Source organism: Lycorma delicatula, chromosome 4, assembly GCF_047948215.1.
Source record: "Lycorma delicatula isolate Av1 chromosome 4, ASM4794821v1, whole genome shotgun sequence".
Classification (NCBI taxonomy): Eukaryota; Metazoa; Arthropoda; class Insecta; order Hemiptera; family Fulgoridae; genus Lycorma; species Lycorma delicatula.
The window spans coordinates 77,007,980-77,033,322 of NC_134458.1; the positions used below are offsets into that span (position 1 = coordinate 77,007,980).

At 27.9% G+C, this 25,343-nt stretch overlaps 1 protein-coding gene across 9 annotated transcripts in view; it reads right to left on the reverse strand.

Annotated features, from left to right (window-relative positions):
- Positions 1-25,343, reverse strand: part of Cln3 (CLN3 lysosomal/endosomal transmembrane protein, battenin) — a 104,937-nt gene that overhangs the window by 27,298 nt on the left and 52,296 nt on the right. For 7 of the 9 annotated variants that reach the window (XR_012756125.1, XM_075363385.1, XM_075363386.1 and 4 more), the window contains 4 exons: positions 22,078-22,304; positions 18,427-18,590; positions 14,924-15,085; positions 13,840-13,983 (listed from right to left, as the gene is read on the reverse strand). Coding sequence is in view for 8 of the 9 variants with exons in the window: in XM_075363380.1 (XP_075219495.1) it covers positions 13,840-13,983; positions 14,924-15,085; positions 18,427-18,590; positions 22,078-22,304 (697 nt within the window). In the remaining variant the exon portion in view is untranslated. Of the gene's footprint in view, positions 1-13,839; positions 13,984-14,923; positions 15,086-18,426; positions 18,591-22,077; positions 22,305-22,867; positions 22,965-25,343 lie in introns of all 9 variants that reach the window. The other 2 variants (XM_075363383.1, XM_075363387.1) reach the window with 1 other exon arrangement.

The window sequence follows — 25,343 nt, forward strand, 5'->3', positions numbered from 1 at the left end:
ACGTTGTATGGGATGAAGTTCACAAACTCACTGATAAAAACCATTTAATTTCAATTAAACGACGGTCTGATCTTACAAGAACCCTCACACGCTCAATGTTTTCATCAGATTTTGAAGTTGAAGGTCTCCCTGAGCGAGGTTGATCTTCAACGTGTTCTCGGCCTTCTAAAAATGACTTATACCAGCAGAAAACTTGTGCTCTTGATAAGCAATATTCCCAATACGCCTGTTTCAACTTTTCAAAGGTCACACTCATAGATTCCCCAAGTTTAACACAAAACTTGATTGCACAACGTTGCTCTAAATTCCAGTCGGTCTAGCACAGACTGGTAGACACAGCATTGCCAGATCGCTTGCAGTGTTACCAATCTCATTACTTTTCTCACACACCTCATATATATATATATATATATATATATATATTAATTTATTTAAATTAAATTTTTGCAATCCGTATCTTCTCTGTACGTAAAATCTAGCTATTTATATAATATAAAACTTATTCAGCCACTCCACAAAGTACAGAATTAAAGAACATTCTTACCTTCCTTTTTTTTCATTAAAGCGCTTTCAGGCATAAGCCATCTTCAGTAATGTTTTTTGTTTTTTTTTAATTTTACTTTTTTTACATTTACAAAATAGATAACATGATATGTTAAAATTTATAGAACAAATATTTGTTCAGTCAATAAAAAAAATTTTTTTTTTTTAAATTATAAACGTTATATTAAAATTTTCTTTAACATGCTTTCTATATTTTAATACAGTACTGTACTGATTAACTAATTTTTTTTAAATTCCTTATCAATTTATTAACAACTTAAATAATATTTATAAAAATGTTCCCATCAAATTCTGTTTGCAGATTCATTAGGCTGAATTTATGTTTATATTTATATATGTAAAATCTTTCTAAAATTACTAAAAAAAAAAGTAAGGTAAGAATGTTTTTTAATTATGTACTTTGGGGAGTGGTTGAATAAGTTGTATATTATATAGCTATATATATAAATATATATATATATTTTTTTGAAAATTCTAATAATTCACTAACATATTGATCACTGTGTTAATTAAATTAAAAAAAAGAACAACTCAACCACCAAAACATAGTAACAGAAAACCTAAAAAAAAAAAAACTAATAGTCGACTTTCATGGGATCCCACATCATCAGTCTGTACATAATTCTATAATTACATCAAACAAATAAAAAATTAAAAATTTAGAAAACAAAGGTAATTAACAATAAACTTTCACAATGTTTCTGGCTCAACAGTTTTCAATTAAGTTGGGAAACTTCCAAACACTAAAATCCTTTGGCTTGGCAAAAGTCTTATTTAAGAAAGCCTGAGGCTAATATTAGGTGGTTCTTTACAGTATGGAGGGGGCAAGCAATTTGTTACAAGATATAGGTAGCTTCTTATTCAAGATATCTTCTTATTTGCAATCATTCCAGCAATGGCAGTGGAGTTGCTGTTATTACAAATTTTGTGGTTGTTAATGTTATATTTTATAAATTTTGAAATTTTTATTTTTTTATTTGTTTGATGTAATTACACAATTGTGTACTGAATGATGATGCAGGATCCTGGGTAAGTCAACTATTGGTATTAGTTTTTTTTAGGTTTTCTGTTACTTTGTTCTGGTGGTTGAGTTATTTTTCGAATATTATATAAAATTAAAAAAATTAACTTAATCGAAATAGAATATATGAAATTAATTGTAATACAAGAGATAAAGAAAATACAATGACAGAACAAAGTCTATTATAAACATTCTATTTAGAAAAATCATATTCTTAAATACAAATAAAATACAGTAGCACATATACTCAGCAACATACATCGAACTCTGAAAATTAAAAAAAAGCAGATACAACCATTTAAAAATTACATTTTAAACAACATAAATATAGAACAACATTATTTTACTAACCCACCACACACGCACCCAACCCTTAAACTAGCACATAAAAAATAGACATAACACAACATCATCAAGTCAATAAATAATAGAAGAATATTGCAATATACAAGGGTTACTTTTTTCAAGGTCCGATCGGTCGCGAAATAAAAACCTGCGCAAAAATCAGATGAAACTTTGCACATATATGTTGCGCAGCGTCTCTAGTATGGCCTTCAATCACGCCGTGTCACTTCATTCAGTTCTAAACACACAGATAGCCTGTAAGCATGTCTACAACAATACCATCTCCCCCAAGTGTGAAGTGCGTGCGGTAATTCGATTTCTTCAGGCTGAGGGGTGTAATGCAGCTGAAATTCATAGACGAATAAGTAATGTGTACGGTGAAACTTCAATGAGTGACAGCAAAGTGCGACAATGGTGCAGGAACTTTAAAGCAGGATGTACAGATGTTCATGATGCAGGTGGTCAGGGAAGGAAGCGAGTGTCAATCGATGATCTTGTTGAACGATTGGATGAGGCAATTCGAGAAAATCGTCGGTTCACAATTTCTGCATTGTGTGATTCGTTTCCTGAAATTTCAAGGTCAGCTCTCTACACCATTGTGAGTTAGAGACTTCAGTACCGCAAACTGTGTGCGAGATGGGTTCCCAAGATGCTGTCCGACCATCACACAACAATGAGAATGGACGCCCCTTTCTCCACAAGTTTCTCCAGCGCTACCACAATGAAGGAGAAGATTTTTTGAACAAAATTGTCACAGGGGACGAGACATGGGTCCATTTCGAAACAAAAGAACAATCCAAACAGTGGATGCATTATCATTTTCCCAGTAAACCAAAGAAGTTCAAGCGAACCTTCTCCAACAGAAAATGTATGGCTACTGTGTTCTGGGACCGGAATGGAGTTCTCTTGGTGGAATTCATGGAATGTGGCACGACCATTACTGTGTGACTCTTCAACGTCTACGAAGGGCAATTCAGAATAAGCGGAGAGGAATGTTGTCATCAGGCATTGTTTTTCTCCATGACAATGCTCGGCCTCACACTGCAGCTGTAACAAAGAAGCTCCTGCAGCGTTTTCGTTGCGAAGTGTTTGATCACCCACCATACAGCCCAGACTTGGCTCCATCTGATTTTCACCTTTTTGCCCACATGAAACGCTGGCTAGGAGGACAACATTTTGGCACAGACATCGAGCTGCAGACCAGCATAGAAACATGGCTGAAAACACAGGCGGCTCCGTTCTATGACGAGGGTATTAGAAAGTTGGTACCACATTACGACAAGTGTCTAAATCGGAGTAGCGACTATGTAGAGAAATAGCGTAACCATGTAAGTAGTTGTTACAAATAGAAAATTTTTTATTTTCACTGTGGTTTTAATTTCGTGACCGATCGGACCTTGAAAAAAAATAATCCTTGTACAAACTGATAACAGTCTAATCAAAGATGTCCTTGGAGATAAGATGAAACTAGTCATGGTAAATAACAATTTGCATGAGTAAAATATATATATGTATTAACATAAATATATTTTTTCAAATATTATACACCACTACATCAAATACATTATTTTATAAACAATTATTTAACTCCACTAGAAACAGTTTAAATAAAACATAAGAACACTCAACTATCTGTAGGTCTTTCAGAGTTTTTACTCCATCATCAGCAGACCAATTTTTATAAATTAAAATATGTAGTTAAAAATATATGGTTAAAATTCAGTTAAAATGTTTTTAAAACTTAAGAATGTATTTAATAGAATTACATTATAAAATCAAGAGTAAAAATTGTGATTAGGAAAAACCACCAGGTCTTTCATAAAAAGGATTTAAAACCATTATAATAATTACAAAAAAAAAAAAAAAAAAATTAAATTTTCAAATGTAGCTGAATACAGATTGCAATAAACAAAATTACTGTCATTAAAGTAATTGATATTGTAACAAGATCGGTATAACGGACCTGAGTAACAGATTCCTGTCAATTAAGAAGAAAGTAGTACAAAATATAATAATGAGATGAACCCAGAAAGGGCTAAAAGAAACCCTTTTAGTAAAGGTAACAGGTCTGTTTAACAACTGTCCTTTGCAATACCACCCACTGACACACCTAATGAAATATTCCGTGAGAAGAGTTACCAGATCCAGGTTTGGAATTTCATGGGAATATGTGAGGGTGGATGATTATTCTTACACTTCGAGTTGGGTTTGATCTGGCAGGTAAAGAGGATAGGAGTATAAATACTTCGGGGAAGACCAGTTTGTATCAGTCTAAGCGAGACGTTTTGATGTGAGTCTGCAAAGTCAATTCTACGAGGAGATTCCGTGAGAGAGTATTCCATAAGGAGGGCAGTGAAGGAGTAAATTTCTAGTTAATTAAGTTCGACGTGATTAGGTGACGTCATCAGTAATTCCAATACATAAAAACAAGAAGTGGTTTGGTGAGTTACTGTTACACTATAAATGAAAGAGATAATGTACTAAATTTCATACATAAATTTTTAGAGTAGTTTTATTAATGAACAGCAAAGGTATTTGCAATAAAAAAACTTTATACTTGTCTTATCTATTGTAATATTGTTTTTAATACAAGACTAGTGGTTAAAAGTGTTAAGACTAGCGGTCATGCTAATGTCTTTTGTCAATGGGACTGAATTCAGCTTTACATTATTTAACTACCTGTGAATAAATCCTGACGATTACTTTAAATTCTGTTCTGTATGTAATCACTGTCTGTTATTATTATTTTTCTGTGGTTGTGATTACTATGATTATTATTTGTTTATTACTGACATTTATTATTATTAGTGTTTGCCACTGTCATTATTGTTATTGTACTGATTAATATTGTAATTTTTTTTTTACTGTCATCTATTATTCTAATTGTCATTGTTATTAATGATTTTTCTTATTTTATTTATGTTCTTAAACTAATAAATTGTAATCATATAAACATTTCCAATTGTCAATCTCTCAATATCCTGATCGAGTCACGAACACGCGACAATATACTAAAGAAATATTATATTAGTAAATATAAAAAATAAATACAGACTAACAAATTGAATATGATAATAGAATATTTAAATTGGTAGCCTAGACATAATGATTTATAATTTGATAATTACTATTCACTGTGGTGGATATAAGAAGTTTTAGATGACATTAATACATACATACTTAAGTTTTTTAACAAATTTTAACTGAATTTTAATCTTATATTTTAATTTATAATTACGTGTAGTTTATAAAAACTGGTCTGCTGATGATGGAGTAAATATTGTGAAAGCATTACAGATAGGTGAGTGTTCTTAACTTTTATTTAAACTGTATCTGGTGGAGTTAAAAAATTGTTTTTAAAATAATAAAAGTAAACAGATAAGTTAAACTTATCATACTAATTCCAAGAATTGATTTTCGCGGATCCTGTGTCTTCAGTTATTATTAAATTCTACAATTACTTTAAAATATATTTATTTTATAATTTGTAAAAGATTTTCATTATGTCTATCATTCCAGTAATGAACAGCAGAATCTGCATATTGATTCATAATAATTCTCAAAATTTTTAAAAAAGAAAAAGATTTCAACAAATTTGACAAATTATAAAATAAATTTATTTTAATGTAATTATAGAATTTAATACAACTGAATATGTGAGATACTGTAGAAATCGATTCTTAAAATTAATTTGGTAAGTTTAACTTATCTATTTACTGTATTTTGGTGGTTTATATTTCATTTAATATTAAATTATATTAATGCAGTGGTCAATATGTTAATGAATTATTAGAATTAAAAAAAAAATTATATATATTGTATATTAATAAGTAAATTATAAACATTATTTTTAAATATTGTTAAAAAGCAGGCATTTATTATGTATAGTAATCAGCATGAATATATTAATTGTATTTTTTTATTAAATTGCTGTTAAATATTTATTTTAAAATATTTTATACATTTGAAAATAAGCTTAGTAATAAGAAAAATATTTTAGTACACTTAAGATTAAATTGTGTTAAGTATTAGAGTGTGTATGTGTGACAATTTACCTGTTTTAGTTTACCCATTTGTGAACTGTTCTGTGTTATTCTATGTTAAACTCTAAAGCTATGCAATTATTAATAAATAAATAATTAAAACAGTATGTTAAAGGAAACTTTAGCTCTTTATTAAATGGTTTCTATTCTAAAGAATAAATATTATATTCTAAATGGTTTCTACAGTAAAAGAAAGTTGCTTGAAGAAAGACCACTTCAATAACTAATATGAGATGTGATCAAAGAAAGCACCTGACCTTGGCTCAAAAAACAAAAATACATAACCTATTTAGTTCAAGACTTGTCACTTCAAAGTACGCCCCTTGTCATGTATCACACTTGTCTCAGCAATGTTTTAATTGATAGAAGCATTTTTCAAATTCATTTTGGTGAGCACCATAAATCTGCTTGTCACATTTTTTATCTCTTCTCTGACTTCACATTTCTTTCCTTTAAGCAGAATTTTAAGCTTAGGAAAAAGTAAAAAATCGAAGGAAAGGTTTCTGGTGAGTAAGAAGCTTACTGAAGTTGTTCAATCCTGTGTTTTGCCAAGAATCTCTGGATAAGTTGTGATGCATGGGCTGGAGCATCATGATAAATTTTTCAATTGCCATTTTACCAAATCTGTAGTCTCTTGCATTAAACAGCACCTCTTGGCTGACAAAGAACAATTATGTGTAGTATTCTTTATTGATATTTTGTTCTTGAGGAGTGTACTCACCATGAACAATGGCTTGATAATAAAAAAAAAATATTACATGATCTCTCATTGCTTTGTGATTGCCTGGCTTTCTTTTTCACAGAGAACTTGGAGTTTTCCAGTGGGATGACTGTGCCACCTTTGTCTCAGTCATACTCATACATCCTTGTTTCATCTCCGATTATTATTCTTTTTTCATAAAATCAGAACTACTATTTGTGTACTCCAGCATGTCTTGCACAACTTGTAGTCAGTTTTCCTTTTATTCATGTGCGAGAAGTTTTGGGTCAAATTTTGCTGTTATGCACTGCATCCCAAGATCTTCCATTAAAATCAATTCCACTGAGCTAAATGAAATTCATACTTCATCTTCAAGCACTCTAATGTTATTTGATGATCATTCATCACCATCTGTCACGCTTGCTCAAGTTTTTCAAGATATTTGCTGGTAGAAGATGTGCCTACTAGAGCATTAGTTACTATCAACAGACATTCAGCCACCTTGGAAATGGTGATACTACTCTTTAATTTGTGTAATACCCATAGCTTCATCAGCAAAAGTTGTCTGAATCTTCCTTATTGTCTCTACTAGTGTGTCACTAAGTTTCTAATAAAATTTAATACAGATTCTCTGCTCAACTCATTTGGTCATTTTGAACATCAACAAAAACAGAACAAGCATTACTCACAAATCTTATTTTCATGGCTGCTAAACAGCAACTAGCAACAATGGCAGCAAAACAATAAATCATATGCAACCAATACGAGTCAAGGTCAGATTCCATGAAGGTCTATCTCCCATGCTACAAATGATTATCCCAATAAAAAATAAAGTCTGATACTTTATGATCACACCTCATATAAATCAGCATTCACAGAAAAAGACAACTTCATAAAAAAACTTATTAAAATCTACAAATTACTGAAAACAAAAGAATAATAGTTTCATTGCAATACTTATGAATCAATACAAATTTATCATAATCAAATTTGCAATAAAAGTGAGTTACTAATGTTCAGAGTTCAATGAAAACTTTTCTATTTAAAAATGAAGTGAACTTACTGGCTTTTAAACTACCATTATTTTTGCATTATAGATTATTTAAGAGTAAATGATAAGCTCCATTTCAGAAATGAATAAGACAAGTTAAAAAATAATAGAGAATTAGATCCACTGCTTTAAATTTTCATATTGAATAAACAGTAAATGAATTAACCTGTGAACCGACAATTTGTGTAAGAACTTCCTTGCTCTATTTATTGACATCATCAATAAATTGGATTTGCTACATTACATTATATAGTAATTTTAGTCAAACTTTTATCATGAAGATCAAATTACTTGCTCATAGAATAGTTCTATGTAATGCTAGGTATATTTTTATGAACAACATGTTAATTTTTATCTGTTTTTCCCTTCTAAATTCCTGTAAAAAACAAACTAGACATTTTCTTGGTTAGGTTTATTGTTTTTGAGCAGTTTGTGCATCTTTTTAAGTGTATTTTAAAAATACAATTGTATAAATTTAATTTTTTTAAACGTATTCTTAACATTTAAAATATTGCAATACTTTTTTTTAAAATGATGGTAATAATGATTATTTTCACACTTTTAAAATGTAGTTTTAGATCTTTAGACATAATTTTTTTATATGTATTTTTGTTTAAGTAATATAATAATGATTGAAAAATTGTTTAACGTGGTATTATTAGAATTTATAAAAACATCACTTAATAATTGTATCAAAGGAAAGGAACTTAAAACAATAAAAAATATATAAACATTACAATATTTTAATTATTATCTGCTAAATTTTGTGTTTATTTTGGTATACCATTTGACAGACTTAGAATGGAAATATACTTATTATCGAGTTTTTAGTGTTACTGAAAATTCCTTGCAGACTTGATTATTGGTTGATTTAAGGGTATAAAGAATATTTTTTAGAGCAATGTAATAATCAGAGGAAAATAATGCTAAAGAGTTAAATTTCAATAAAATATAGTGTAATTGTACTATAAAGCATTCTGTTATTTAGAAAATGAAATTAAAAAAAAATACAAGAAATATATCAAAAGCAGATAAGCAAGTCAGGAGAACTTTCACAAAGAAAAGAAGAATATTATTATCAAACATAAATACAGGAATTAGAAAGAAATTTAAAAACATATATATTTGTGTGGGATGTTGTCCTTTATAGCAGTAAAACAGGACAACAGGAAAAACAAAAAGGAAATAACAGAAGCTTTTGAAATGGAATGTTTTAAGAGAAAGTTGAAAACTAAATTTGTTTATAATGTTCAAAAGAAATTTATAAAAAAGAAAAAAATATATGCACTGGTGGCAGTATGTTATACCACTTGACTATGTATTGAGTGTTGTCATATTGTTGTGCTTAATTTTGGCTTTAGGAAATATGTTAGTAAAGAAACTTATTAGTCGAGCCTTACCTTAAACTACTACAGTGATAATATAGCACTGGAATCAATATAAGCCTGAATATAAGTACCTAACTTTAATGCCTGAACATGAGCTAACATAAGATAAGTCATCAAAGATGATAGGATCGTGCTCAAAAACAAACATTCTACAGCAGGTGTACTGGGGAAAGATATAAGTGATGTTTTCCCACTACTTTCTTCACCAAATTTTACATATTTCTGTGCATTAGCATATGAAGCTCAGCAAAATGTAGGTGTATTCATCTGGAACAGTTAGTTATACAGCTACAAATAACAATACCATCTTACTGATGTAAATATTTTGACATCTAAGGATAACCTAGAACTGAAGGAAAGAAAACCTTCCATCAAATCAACCATACTAGATTGACAACAATGAAACAATTTTTTAATAAAAAAAGAATTAAATTTTGTAAAGAAATGTTTTTTACAATTTTCATTGCTCTAAAAAGATTAACACACCTGACAAAAACTTTTACTCAATAAAAAAGAAAAATGTATTTAAAATAATAATAACAATTAATAAAGGCATGTGTTTATACAAAAAAAAAAAAAAAATTACAGGAAATTTTCCACAGAGCAGAAAGAAGTATTGTGCTTCATTATTCCAAGCTTAACCCTAAAACTTAATACAGAGTCCATCGTCCCTATCCTTCAACAAAAAAAATATGATAGTGTAAAAATAATATATGTATTATACATGCATAATTCACTACTCTTCCACTCACTTTTTAACTAAACACAAATTGCAGTAACACCATAAAAATTTGTTAGATAAAAATAAATAAATTCAAGTTATGATAACCCTGAAATGTATCCACAGAATACCTGTTCCATCTCAAGTACATCAAATGAATACACTTAATAAAAAAGCTGCCAGTACAACAATATCATCAAATTTACGTTTAATTCAGTATGCTTTCAGTGGTTATTACCTGCAATACAACGTTAATGTAATTAATAGTAACATAATGTAATTTATGTAGTTCTACATTTTTTCCATAATGGTGCAGATATTGAAAAACATATTTAAATCAATGTTAATGAATATGACAAATTGTATTATACCAGTAGAATAAATACAGTTATAAATTAAAATTAATTTTTGTTACAAATTAAAATTAATTTTTTCCACTTATTACTTTTGTTTTCTATCCGGTTTAGTACTTTCACAGAGATTTCTGCATCATTTGGATGTTTTTTTAAAATAAAAACATAATTTAAAATTATAGAGAGGTATGTTAATTGTATAATATGGTATGTAGATAATAACATAATGGTATATAAATTCTGAAATTATTAAAAAAAATTTATGTCACTGACCAAGATGGTCAACATATCTCTCTATAGTTATAACATTTCAAATGTCATTAATTTAATTTAAACACTTTTAAAGCTTCTGATAAAGCAGAAAACTCTGAAAACATTAAATGTGAATAAAATAAAAAGGCAGGCAGTAGAAAGAAATTAATCATTCAAATAGAAAAATTCAAAAGCTATATATTCATTTAAATTCTATATATGTAATAATCTACATTACTTTTAATCCAAATTTCCTTTTCAATGTATTTGCTGCTAAGTAGTTTTTAGTACAAAAATTCATAATCAGAATGGTTTTCACATTTCCTGTTACCATACAATTCACACACACACACACACACACTTATTTTTATGAAAAAACTTGTTGTGATTGAAAAAATATACAGCTGAACCTAGTATGATTGACATAAAATATTATAATTAACTTTAATTTGAAATAACCACACTTATGACATTCGCATTCTCCTGCTGCAGAGGTTCAATTTTAATAAATAAATAAACATAGTAATACACATACAGCCAACTTCTGATTATCTGTGATTAACAACCGGAGATCTACATTTCCAAAATGTAGCAAAATTAATCCAATCAACAAACTTTAATGATGATAACAGTGTAAAAATATAAAAATACTGAACGCTGCAATGTATAAAACATGCGGTACATAATATAAAAAAAGGCAACATAACATGAAAAAAGTAAAATCCATAAAATTACATAAGGTCACTCCATTTGAAGTGACCCAACGATGGTTGCTTGACCAATTCAAAAAAAAATTGAAACTTACTCACTTGTTTCCTACACGTTTCAGGACCTTAAAACTATTTTATTTATAACCTCCCAGGAACTTTCCATCCCATTTTAGTCAACTCAAATGAAAGATTTCTAAGGTAGATATAGATCTCTTTTCATTTGCTTATTTAATAGTTTTTTTTTTTACATTATTTTGTAAAAGTACTACATTTGAATCTTTCCCGTGATTTTTTATTAATGAGTATCCAAAACAAGGATACACATACTGTATATAATACATATCAGCAAGAAAAAAAATGACATAATGAAATATACTTCAAACTAACTTCTAAAAAATGTTTTTGTAGGTGCTCATAATTAAGTCAATGTGGATATAAGGAGTTGGCTGTATGTATACATATAATAATTATGACCCTAAATGATGATAATTTTTTATCTTGAAAAATACAAAGCATAATACACAACTTTCTAAAATAGAATTTTTTTGTGTAATTTGTTAGAAAAAACTGAAAGTTAAAAGTTGCTATGCAGTAATAAAACTATGTATAAAATATTGTAATTATGCTTAGAATTTTTCCTATATAACTGAGTATTTATTAGTTCATATTGTAATAATAATTTTCTACTGATCAATAAATGTTTTTTTTCTGTTGAATACAAGTGATTTTTATTACAATTTTAAGAAAGAACTATATGAAAAGATTTCTATTCATAAAAAGTAATAACAGAATTAGTTCAGATGGACTGCTGGAATAGCTGAAGAAACTAAAACAAGCTCATTTTAACAGGTTAAAACAAAACAAAACATTTAGCAAAACGTTGTTTTAGAACTTTTATTGGGGATTTGTTTTAAAGTAATTTAAAAACGCCTCAAAAATTTCTGTAACAAATTTTAATACAATCCATTTCCAAAGCTACATTTCATTCAATATGTGGCATCTGAAAATTAAGTTTTCTTACAGCTGCAGCAAGTGCTATGTTGTTAAAATGAAAAAGGGTAAAGAATATTTTGGGATTTGACTATCTCTACATTAGAGATAAATATAGAACTAGTTAGTGATCTTTATACAAACACAGAAAACTCATCTGATAAATTCAGCCATGAGGAACAGGAAGTAGTCTTTACTAAATAGGGCAGTGGTGCGAGTCAAAAAATTACCTTAATAATAATTACTTAAAGTAAATGGTCCTGTGACATGGAACATATTCTAGATTAAAAAAAATGTTTTATCAACTTGCTGCGTACTGTAAATGCTTCTTTATGCTGATCAAACCTACAAAAAAAGCCAAGAAAGAGCAATAGCTACATAATAATATCAAAATAAAGCAATGTTTTTTTGAAGAACAAATTACAAAAAATAATTATTGAAAATTCCCTAATCTTAATAAAATAAACAAAAAATACCAAGGTAAATGAAAAAGATGACCAATTTCCTCAAAATAAACACATCCATAAACATTGTTATGAATATACAGCCCATCACACTTATTTGAATTCATACTATGTATGATTCATATTTTTTTGCTACAATTTTGTAATAAGTATAAATAATGAAATTTGCACAATATTGTTACTTTTATTTTTAAATCTATATCAGCCTGTTTAAAATTTACTCATGCTAAATAAATCTATTTGCTAGTTTTGCAAATGAATAAAGTAAAATATGATATATATATATATATATATATATTTTTATATACACAATAAAAAAAATTATTTTTCATCTTGATACTGTAATTTTTATGAGAAAATTCTTGAGAATCACTTAATGTATCCATAAAAATTTATGAAATAAACAAGTATATCTATTTTGTAAAGAGAAATAGCAGAAAATTTATAGGGAAAATTGATTCAAAAATTCAATTGTAACTAATATAAAGGCTTTCTATTAGAATTTATTATATTGTAAAAATTAAATGTATAATGTAATTCCACTCTTAAATAACTAAAATATATTATAAAAAACTAACTTGGTTGAGAAATATTAACAAAAATTCAAAAACACATGGAAAAAAATAGAAACGAACTGTACTATAAAATAACAAAATGATTCTGAATTCTGTACTGTAACAACAAATCAATCCAAACTAGTTGGTTGTTTCTTGTGTTCATAGAAACTGAAACCCCTTCACAACACTAACATGATCATAACATTGTAGAGTAGCCAACCCACCCATAGGTATGCAGGGATAGCAAGCAACAAGTTAAGGATTGCAAGCAACCAAATTACTTTTTAAGAGAATTTATTTATATAACGATTAATGAAATTAGATTAAAACTAAGGACAAGTAATTTTATAGTTCAAATGTGATACTCATTTTATAATTAAAGATTATTATAAATAAATGTCATTAAGTTACTCTTTCACATTAATTGCTTAAATACAGATAGCACAATGCTATTTTTAATAAATATTTTTTGGTTTGCATTCTAAAAATATATTAATCAGTACTGAATTACATATTACTCAACAATAGGTTTAATCTATACAATTCAAATAGTCTACAAGTTTTTAAGTAGTAGTTAGTTACATTAATTTATTTTATTACATATGTATTTTACCAAAATTAATTTTAAATAAGACATATAAAGATAACATTAACTAAAGCAAACTCAATGTAATACTCACGAAAAAGCCATTAATACTGGAATCGAACTCAAACCATAAAGGGTCATTGCTGGAGAAATTCCTATAGAGGTCAGAAATGCATATGAAAGTGATCCAAAAAATCCTGCACCGCCAGTGCCCGAGGACCAGGTTGAAATAACATCCCTTAATCACAATAGTAAAAGACAAGTGTTGATAAAAAAAAGAATCTACTTCATAATACTATAGTAACAATCTAAATGACTTGAATAATCAATAAGTAAATTACTATTTATTAAGAAGTTTTGAACATTCATGCAAGTTTACCATAAAAACAGATGACATCATTTCAACTCTTGCAAAGAAAATAATAAACAGATTTGATATTTATTAATTTAATTAAAATAATTAATGAAATTTATTTAACTTTAACACATTACAAAGGTTAACAAACTAAATTTAAAAATAAATATATCTCTAAAAAAATATCATACTTCGACATAAATGAAATTCTCTTTTCATAAGATTGTTTCTGACATTTTTCATGTAATCATTACTAACATAACATTACAATCTGGAATACAAAGTGTTGTCTTGAGTAATTTACAAAAGGTAGTTTCAACTACTGGCATTCTACACCATTTGTTTACTTAAGTATATCGTTATGAATCTGCATACCACATACACACATAAAGTGTGTGTATATGGATGGAAGAAAATATTCAAGGCCTGAAATATTGCTTAAACAACACATCTCAGATATTTTTGTAAACTGAATCCAATTAAAAGACTATAAAAAATCAGTTGATCTTGATCCTAAGATTCAAGATGAAAAAGACCAGGATGCCAAGAGCCCAGAACTTTTGTTTATAAATAACTACACTATAAGAATGCATAAGAAAAAATTGAATAAGTGCTTTTTTTTAAATTAACCTCAATACAGATTACAGAAAGTATAAATTCATGATTTTATACAGAATCTAAAAAGTTAAGAGTGAACAAGTTAATTCTATAGGATATATTTTATTTAATTATTCAAGATAAGAGATAATTAACACTTTTCGTACCATTTAAATAAACCTTTTTAAAGAAAACAAAAAATTAAGTTAGTAAATATGTTCATTACTTGTCTTTGTAAAATGCCATATAAGAAAGAAGTGAAGCTTCACCCAGGCCTGAGGCCAAAGCAGTCGAAACTACACCACAAATTGCCATCCATGGTGCCACTGATGCTCCAACAAGTATGTAGCCAGATATTGATAATAAAATAACTAAAGCCAATCGTACACTGAAACAATAAATATTTCTATAAATAAATGTTCAAAGAAAGAATATTCTGTGAAGAAGCTCACAATATTAGGTCAGTTTCATCACAATGTAGTCCGTTTTATAAGCAAAAAAAGAAGGTAATATTATCAATATGTTTAAGAAATAAACTTTAGTTTATTTATAAATTTATATGTTACCATCAATTTCCTCCTACATTTTTGTAATTATGATTTCAATATAGCATCATTTTATTGTTACTTTACAATTTAAAAACAAAGCGTTTTCAGTCTTATGTGATAATGAACTCTTTTCTTTATTTTAATCACAGGACTGTCCCTGTAAAGTTTATCAAGAACATCCTAGAAGCCTCTGTTTGTATTAGAAAGATGAGTTTAAATGACATGGCTGGAAGAGCATTTTAGCTCTCTACTCTTTTAAAATAAATTTTAAGCTTAATTTTTTTTTTTAATTTTAACGGGTAACAACCAGATACAATCAAAATGCATTAAACTGTTTTATAATAAAGTAATGCATATTATGAATGCATTATCTACAGCAAAAAAATAAAAAATAAAACAAAAATATCGTTACATGTTCCAAAATAGTTATAAAATTAAATAATGCTTGTACAAGTATTCTTATAATATTAAATACTTTGCAATATTTCTGTTTTATTTAGATGCTGGGAATGCAATCATAATGCACATTATTCATTAAAAAAACAGTTAAATACAATTTTAAATTACCAGGTTGTTCATCTATTAAATTTAATAAAAAAAATTTAAGTTTCAGATTTAATTTAAAAGAGCAGAGAGCTAAAATAAAATGATATTTCAAACATGTCACCGAAAACCTCATGTTTTTAATACTACTCTTAGTTCCCCAGTAGATTCCTGTTTAAATTTACAGGATTTTTTCTTTAATTAAAATCAGTTCATATTACTTTATAAAAACATTTTGTTTCCAATCTATGGAAGTGAAAAATTTCACCCTAATCTCTGTTCGTGGTAAATAAAATGAGGCTATGTATAATTTTTTTAGACAAAGATTATCAGGTAGAATAGGTGATTTTATATGTTTTATAAATGTTATTTGTATTTTTCATATGTTCATTTGATCTGAAGAATTAAAAAGAAATGGGTATCAGAACTATTTTCCAGTAGTTTCTAAGAAAACTTGTAAGCCCAAAATAAATGGAGCCAAGAACAGAATGTTTTTAATTTTGGTGTAAATTTACTTTGTGAAATTCTCCAATAAGCAAGTAAATCTTTGTAACACAATTTGTAATGAATTTAACTAAGAAAATTTATGCAGGTAAAGTCAACTGAAAACTAATAAAAGTTTAAGAAATTTTGTCTTTAATTAAGAACCAAATGTGTTCAAAAAATTTTATTTTAAATCTTTAGATTAAACAATAATCTTGTTTATTTAGAGAATGCATACACCAAACATTTTTTAATATAGCAGAAAACTTACAGAAATGTAAGTGGATAGAAAGAAAAACATATTACAAACTTACAATTACACAAATTGTTTAAATGCCCTCCACCACTATTTACATTATGATATGATTAAACTAAACACAGTCTGTTTTTTTTTTGGAAGAATTCTAAAGCTTTTTTAATAATACAATTTTAAGTAATACAACTTAAATTATAAAAAACTAATCCCAGCATGCAAGATGATATTGTGCAGTGGAATTGTTAACTGAAAATTACAAACATAACTTTTTATGTGCAAAAATATAATAAATATTTTAAATATTATTATATTGAATAAATTATGATCCGAAATTTGACTACTTTGGCTTTTATGTAGAACTGTTATACAAATCTCAAAATTACGGTTTTGGGTTTTTTGTAGAGCTGAAAACTATCATTAAAAACTGCTTAACATCTTATAATTTATAACATCTAAATCTTTTTAAAACATTTACAAAAAATATGTTATGTTTAAGAACTACAATGTAAAAAAAAGGTTAAAAATATAACTACTTTAGAATACAGTTTTAACTATAAGAGAACAGTCAGGGAAAGAACAACAGCTATTCATTGCACAAACACTTATGGCAGAATGCAAGATAATTTCAATTCAGAAGAATAATTACAATATAACTATAATGGAAGATTATTCATTTCAGGAGATACACAATATTTATTACACATATTTGTATTTGTATGTGTGTGTGTGTGTGTGTATGTGTGTGTGTGTGTGTGTGTGTGTATATATATATATATATATGTTTATAGCAACACACACATACACACATATATCCTTACAGTGTATTTAGATTATTGTGTAGAGCATTGAACAAAATTTATGTTTTCACTCTATATTAATATTTTATGAATGTAAAAGTAAATGTTATGTAGGAATGAATTTAAATTCCTATAATGTAACTAGTCATTATATGTAATTTTATATTGAAAACAAGTTTTTTTTTAAATACTATAATTGCATCTTCATTAATTAGTTCTGTACAATTTGCATTTTTTTTATACATTAAGTCATAATAGTACAGATTTATTTATACCAACATACATATGCAGTTATCAAATAAACATTGAATAAAGAAAACAACTCCAATATTTATCAAAATGATAAGTAATAATATACTAAAAAATGAAATAAATTTGTTTTTAAAATGAGTTTTATGGTCTTTAAGAAAAATAATAAATTTTTAATAGTGTAAAAACATGTCTGCTCAAAATGGACAATATATTCTGAACAATGTGATGCGTATATTTCCTCAGTATGATCGCTGGCCAGTACTCACAAATCAGTTGTTAGAGAGGACTTATTCATATCAAAGGTGTTCATGGTTATAAAACTGTCATAGATTATTTAAAGCAGTTTGATCTATGCAGTTAAATGTATGTGAAATGTAAAACAAATTCACCAGTCAATCCTCACTAACATAAATTATGACTGTTCTAGTCTATTAACAAGGTTTCAGTGAGATAAAAAATGTTTTTGAAGTAATAAGTACTACAACTGAATCAGTAATACTGTCAGTTTCTAGCAGCCTAAAAACTATTACTTATCCAATAAGTTCAAAAACCTTTACTATTTACATGAAGAATGACTCAGAAAGTAATATACTTCAATGAAACCAAAAGTTACTGCAGAAGTTAAGATCAAAGTTTTATTAGAATAAGCTTTCATATAATTATTTGCTCAGAAAGAATCAATTCTTGTTATAAAAACTTTCTAGGTATCTGAAAAAGACAAGAACACTAATAAAGACATCATAAACAAATATAACTTTACAGTAATGAAAGTAATTAATTACTATTAAAATATCAGAAGTATAATAACAATTATAAATATAAACATAGAAATACTTAAGATAATACATACTGAATACACAATGGAAAGAATGGTGCAATTATCTTAATCAACAAGGATGGTATAATATCAGCTAATAGTATCGCCCCGGTTGACAATTTATTACAGTCACGATCTGGTTGAATAACTGGCTGAATGGTTGTCATAATCCCAGGAGTAGTTTCATTTGTGTTATTCTAAAAAATTATTAAAAATAAAACACATAAAAACAATAAACATAGAAGATACAAAAATAAATAAATAAACTTAAGCACTGTCAAAATATTATCACTACTCACTATCCAATTTTTGTCACATAACTACTACATTATCTGATTATTCTATTATTCTACATCGAATAACCATGCATTTAAATCTAACACCTCCAAAACAATCTCAAGGTCAAATGAATAAAATTTGTCAGTCATGAATAAATTACCTTGTGCATTGTTGATTGGATATTCATAGTTTTCTTTCATAAAGAGATATCATTAAAAATTATAGAGGATAAAGAATAACTGTGAACCACGAGAAATTACTTCACAAATAATTGACAAAGAACTTTGGTTACAAAAACTTACTTTAATAAAAATCTGAACTGCTAACACAAAATTTTACAAGAGAATTTTTACTACAAATAGAAACCTATATTTTTAAATTAAATGACTTAATTTTATAAAGGTACCAACTGTTGAAGTCAGAGACTAAAAAGACCAACATCAATCACATATACTGTGTAGTTTAACTTTACCAATCATTAGGAACTAGTTCATTAAATTGGGCTTTGGCTGTTGGCACCTTATTGTTATTTTGCACTTCAATTTCCAGAATGCAGCTTTTCTGTCAATCCAGGCACTGCAGAATCAAGTTTACAGGCAATGAAAAACCAAGTAAACTGCAATCATCAGATTAGAATTAAACATTTTACACATGTTAAGTTTGAAATTATATGTGCATCATGTAGGACTGGTTTAAAAATGGCCTGAAATTTTTAAGCTATTAGTGAAGAAACATAAAATCAATCCTTATAATTGTGGAGCAGAGTTTACATTATTATGAACTAAGTTAAAGATTGAATTCTCAATCAAAATAATGTGAAACTTAAGTAATTAAAAATTTAGTTAATTTGAAAAACTATTTGTCCACATGATTTTTCTATATCCCATTCTGAAAACTTCTAATTCTGGATTTTTTATAGGGGGCTAACTGGGCTGGCAACACTGCTTCTGAAACAGTTCAGAGATTTTTTCTTGCCCGGACCTTGCAAGATCGCACAAAAATAAATATTCTGTTCAGATGGATAAATAATTACACAAATAAATCGTACGAGTAATATGCACATCAATTAGAGAACAGAATTTACAAATCACATAAGGTACGATAAATCTGAGACTTCACAGGAAAAAACTGCACTAACATTTGCTGGGAAGAATCGATGGAAATCATAGTAAAACATTTGATTAGTCAAAATTAATTATAAATAAAAGAATAGTTCAAGCCCATAATATCAGATAAAAAATAACAAATAAATGAAATAATAGTAAAGAAATTAAATGAAGACAAGAAATAAATAAAATCAATACAGAAAATACAATATGATTGTAATTATTTGAATATGTACAACTTGCACATGCAGATATTTTTTTTTTGTTTTTAACTTGTAAATAATATTATTAAAAATCATCAACAGAATAATATATTTTTGTAAAAGAAAACTTAAAAATTAAAAAAAAAAAATTGTGATAACTTCTTATTAAATGAGTCTGTAGTTTATTAAAAATGACAACTGATGGATAATAAGATGTTTTTATAGACAGAAATATTCTGCTGTATTATGCAAAAATAGTTCCATTATTGGTTTTTATGGAGGTCAATATTGTTATTATTTTATTTTTAGGAAATATGATAAACTTGTAATGTAAACCCATGAAAACATACTTTTTAATTTTTTTAACATAATTCATATTTATGGATGCAAAATAATGATTTGTACCCTAAAACTCGTCTGGACATTTTGAAAGCAAAACTGGGAGTTGAAGTGTCTACCAGGTAAAGATGGGCTCCCTACTACTTGCATGCTTTAATAAAATAAATACCAGATACATTAACTACAACTGGATACTAATATATAAAAGTTTTATATGAGAAAAATGGCTACTGAAAGTCTTTTTAAACTTATAAAAAATTACAAAAATGTAATTTTTAACAAAAACTGTACAAGATAAATAATAAACTACATGATACTGTACAAAAAGATTTTATTTACACTGAAAGCAATCTATATTAACATGTTTTAATTATAAGCAAAGCATTTATCCCTTTTATGATTTATCATGAATTTTACTTAAATATAAAGAAGCTGATAATCTATAGAAATTCTTCAGTTGCAATGCATCAATAAAATAATCATTAAATACACTTATATCACAGTACATTATTTTATAAAATATGACTTGTACGTACTGATAAGAAAAAATTCAATATATTATAACTCGCACAAAAACAAATGATTCAGAAACAACAGCAATTAATAAAAATAAATTTATTTTTAAAAATAAATATCAGACATAGCTGTCAGAGGGCAGGTAATTTAATAAGACTGGTTATATGAACAAATATTAAAACGCTACACTGAAAATGAATCATTAGAGAAAATATACAATCAGCAGTAACTATTGTTATTCACTTGATTGAGTAGTGAATGAGTAAAATGAAGAATGGAAAGTAACCTTAGTAGAGGAAGTATACTTTGATTCACACCAATCAGTGAATGTACTTTGACAAGAGAAATTTTTCTATATTTTTAAAAGATTATCTTTCCAAGATAGACATAACAAACAAATATCATACTTTAATACGCTACTATTAAGGCTACTAAGAGCTAATATGGCACTGTCATAATGGAACTTATGAGAAGCATTTATTCTTTTCTTTTTTATTATGAGTATAACCAACAGCTCTTAGTATTAAACATTTATTATAATTACTCCGAATTTTAATCACAATATTTCATATAAAAAGTTACCATTAAATTATTACATTTAATCACATAATTGTACAGTACTTACACTTATGTGTTTATTGCTTTTAAACACATACTTGTGCAATAGTTCTAAGTGAGGTATTGGCATTGCTAATAATATTGTGGGAGGATATTGTACCATGACAAGACATCATAGGTAGGCAAGCACCTACCAATGTCAATCCATCCCCACCCTGCATGTCAATATTATATTTAAAATAAAGAATTTATTTTTCTGGAGAAATCTTGCTGACTACTTTACTGGTCTGAAAAATTCCTTCCCTGTTTAAAATACTTCTTATATCTTGAGTGATATAAACTAAACAAACATAATATCATCCAAACTATCTTCATAATTATCCATCCATTTGACTTACTTTCATGATAATATGATTAAATAAAAAATTTAATCAGATTATGAAAAAAAACATTCAAAAACCATCCATCAAATCTTGGGTTTGTGAATTTTTAGGTTCAGGAGCAATTTACAACCAGAATTGGTAAGGACCAAAACCTCCTACAACCCTGATGTGAACCACCATGATGAACATAGGAAAAATTGCAATATTTGAACAATTGGCGTTTGCCAACTGTTACATCATATTTCACACTCAGTTAACTTAAAATCAGTTTACTGCTTATAATATGTTGTTTATACTCACAGGTGAATAATTATGACTCAGAATATCATGTGCAGCACTCAGCATAACAACGTATCCATAATTATTACACAAACCAAGCAGCCAAAATGCAACAAGAGATCTGATACCAATATGTTTTTTCAAATTTGGAATTTGTCCTTCACTAGGTACGTCAACTGAAACCATTTGACTGTGGTCATCAACTATGTCCTTTTCAGTAGTGGCCATCTCTAAGCAGTCCCGATTACCTACAAGAAGAAAAAGATAAACACAAATATATACTTAAATATATGCATTTAATAATGATCATGTGGATAAAAACAGATTTGGAAATTAATTAGTATATTTTATAAGAAAAGTGAAATATTTGGAAAAATGTTATTTATAAATACAAGAATAATATAAGACAAACACTAAATGCTACTTTTTGTTACAAAGCTTATAGTTTGGTGTATGAGAAAAGACCTATTAATGGTTACGTTTCTAATAAAGTATTCATTGTTCTAAAAGCTCTTTTGACCAATATGTTTAATGTTAAAATAAAATATATTTTTTATAGAAATGGCATTACTCTATTGATAAGTTTTTAAAATGTGTTAAATAATTTTTAAATACATAAACCTGAATTTTTCTATATTCTCGTTTAACATACACTTAAATATAAATTCAAATATACAGCAGTGATCACCTTCAAAATATGAGTAGTTACTTTATTATGTGCTGCTTTATTTATTTATTATCTTCTTCAAATAATTGTATCATTATTTTGTATAATTACTATTAATACTATTTATTAATGGACTATTATCACCTCAATTTTCTATTCATCAATTTTATATTTTATGTTGCTCTGAAACATTTTTATATGGTTGTCCTTGATGAAGCTGGAACATTTCTTTTTTCATTACCTGTGGAGTAGTACACATACCAATTCTGATGTAATCTACATAATTATATTCTATAGGAATTAAATTACTTACTTATTCACTTTATTTATAATGGAGACTAAAAATGTTTACCGGCTTGATAATCTTTATAAAATGTGTGATTTCAATATCAGTTTTGTTATTTATACTTTCAACAGTAATATGTGCTTATTGCTCATTTACAAAATACAATATTTTCTTTCTCATAATGGAGGTAAAGAAATCTGGGTCAAAATTTAATCTGATTTAATTAGATAGGGTTTTTAATGTAAAATTTTATTAATACACATACGTTTAGTGTATTTATAAGTAATAACATGATTTTTTTTCTCTTCAGGTTATACTATATAACCACGTCTGATAGATTATTGTAGCACCATTTACTTAATCTAAAAAATATATGGTAAAACACTGTTGTTGAAGAAATCCTGAGCGACGTAACAGAGAATGCAATAAAATGCACTAATTCTATTACAAAGACAGCTAGAATATTAAAACTAACCTTGAATCTAAATATGGTGATTGTAAAAATCACCATATTAAAAATTGGATTATGGATATTTCTTTAGATAACTTGATAAAATCCAAATCTTAATTACTGATGTAGATCAATATCCATTGTGCTTGTCAATAAAATGGCTCTATAAAAGTCAATGTAAGACTAAATTTCAGTAATCATCAACAAAGCATATCAATTTAATATGAGTACACATAGAATAGTACCAAGAAGAATCTAATCTGAACAAGGTGGAGGTACAATTTTTATCAACATACATAGGGTTTTGGTGTAATAAAGATGTTTTTTAGTGTTTAATCAAAAAGTGTATTTTGAAGGGACATGAAACACACAGAGATAATAGAATTCATTAAAAAAATAATAATAAAGAGAATGATAATATTGTTTAGTAAGGCAGTAGTTACACTGTGTATGAGGTTCAATTTTAACTTTCATTAAGTTTTTAATAGGAAATTATTTTTTCATTCATTTTGTATGACTAATAAAAGACTGAAATAACAAATATTTATATATCAGTAACACTTTGTCTCTAAGGATTTCCAGGGCTCATATGTTATCCTTCAAAGAGCTGCACAAGCATTAGCATCCTCAGAAACACTAATTACATAAAAAGTAGAAGAAATAAGAATATGAAATATGACTAATGAATAAGAAACCAGAACTGCAGTAGTCACCATTACAGAATGATGGATATAGTAATGAAATACCAGTAAGTTCTAGTCTATAAATTTCGAAAGCATTTGGTGACAATGCTATGAGTAAAAGTAAAACTTTTTTGTGGTACAAACGATTCAAAGATGGACAAACGACAGTCGATGACGATGAGCGTTCAGGAAGACCATCAACAAGTACAACACCGGAAAACATCGCGAAAGTGCGAGAGGCTATTGTTGCAGATCGTAGACAAACAATCCATGATGTTTGTGCAATCGTACAAATGTCATATGGGTCTGTGCAATGCATCTTGTCGGACAATTTGAACATGAGACGCATTGCTGCAAAATTCGTACAGAGGCTGTTGAACAGGGACCAGAAACAACATCGCGTAGCTGTCTGTAGTGAATTGAAAAATTCAGCAAGAGATGACCCAACATAATAACCGGTGATGAGACATGGGTGTACAGGTATGACCCTGAAATTAAGCAGCATTCGCCAAGTTCACCACGGCCAAAAAAAGCACGTCAAGTTCGCAGCAACGTGAAGTTCATGATTATTGTTTTTTTTGAAATCAAAGGCATTATCCATAAGGAATTTGTTCCTCTGGTCAAACTGTCAATGGGATGTTCTATTGTGAAGTTTTGAAGCGGTTACGTGAAAGCATTAGGCGCAAACGTTCAGATCTGTGTGGTAATAACAGCTGGGTTCTGCACCATGACAACGCGGCTGCGCACACATCGCTAGCCGTTCGGAATTTCTTGGGTTCCAAAAAGACAGTAGTGATTCTCCACCCACCCTATTCGCCCGACCTTGCCTCGTGCGACTTTTTTTTCTTTCTGAAAATAAAATTTTAATTGAAAGGCCGTCGTTTTAACACAATTGAGGAGATTCAGGAAGAAACGCAGAACGTGCTTCGAACACTTACACCTGATGACTTTCAGGGATGCATGGAATCATGGGAAAAATGCTGGGATCACTGTATCAATGCCCAAGGGGATTACTTTAAAGGAGACAGTGGAAATTATAAGTTATGGTAAGCTATTTAATTTTTACGGTAAAATTCCCCGAACTTTTGGGTAGCACCTCGTATACGGTTAACAATACAACACTTTTAAAGTACACTTCAATGACTTTTTAATTGAATAAAGCGATTCTTTTTCTCAATGCATGTGTTATAAATGCAAGAG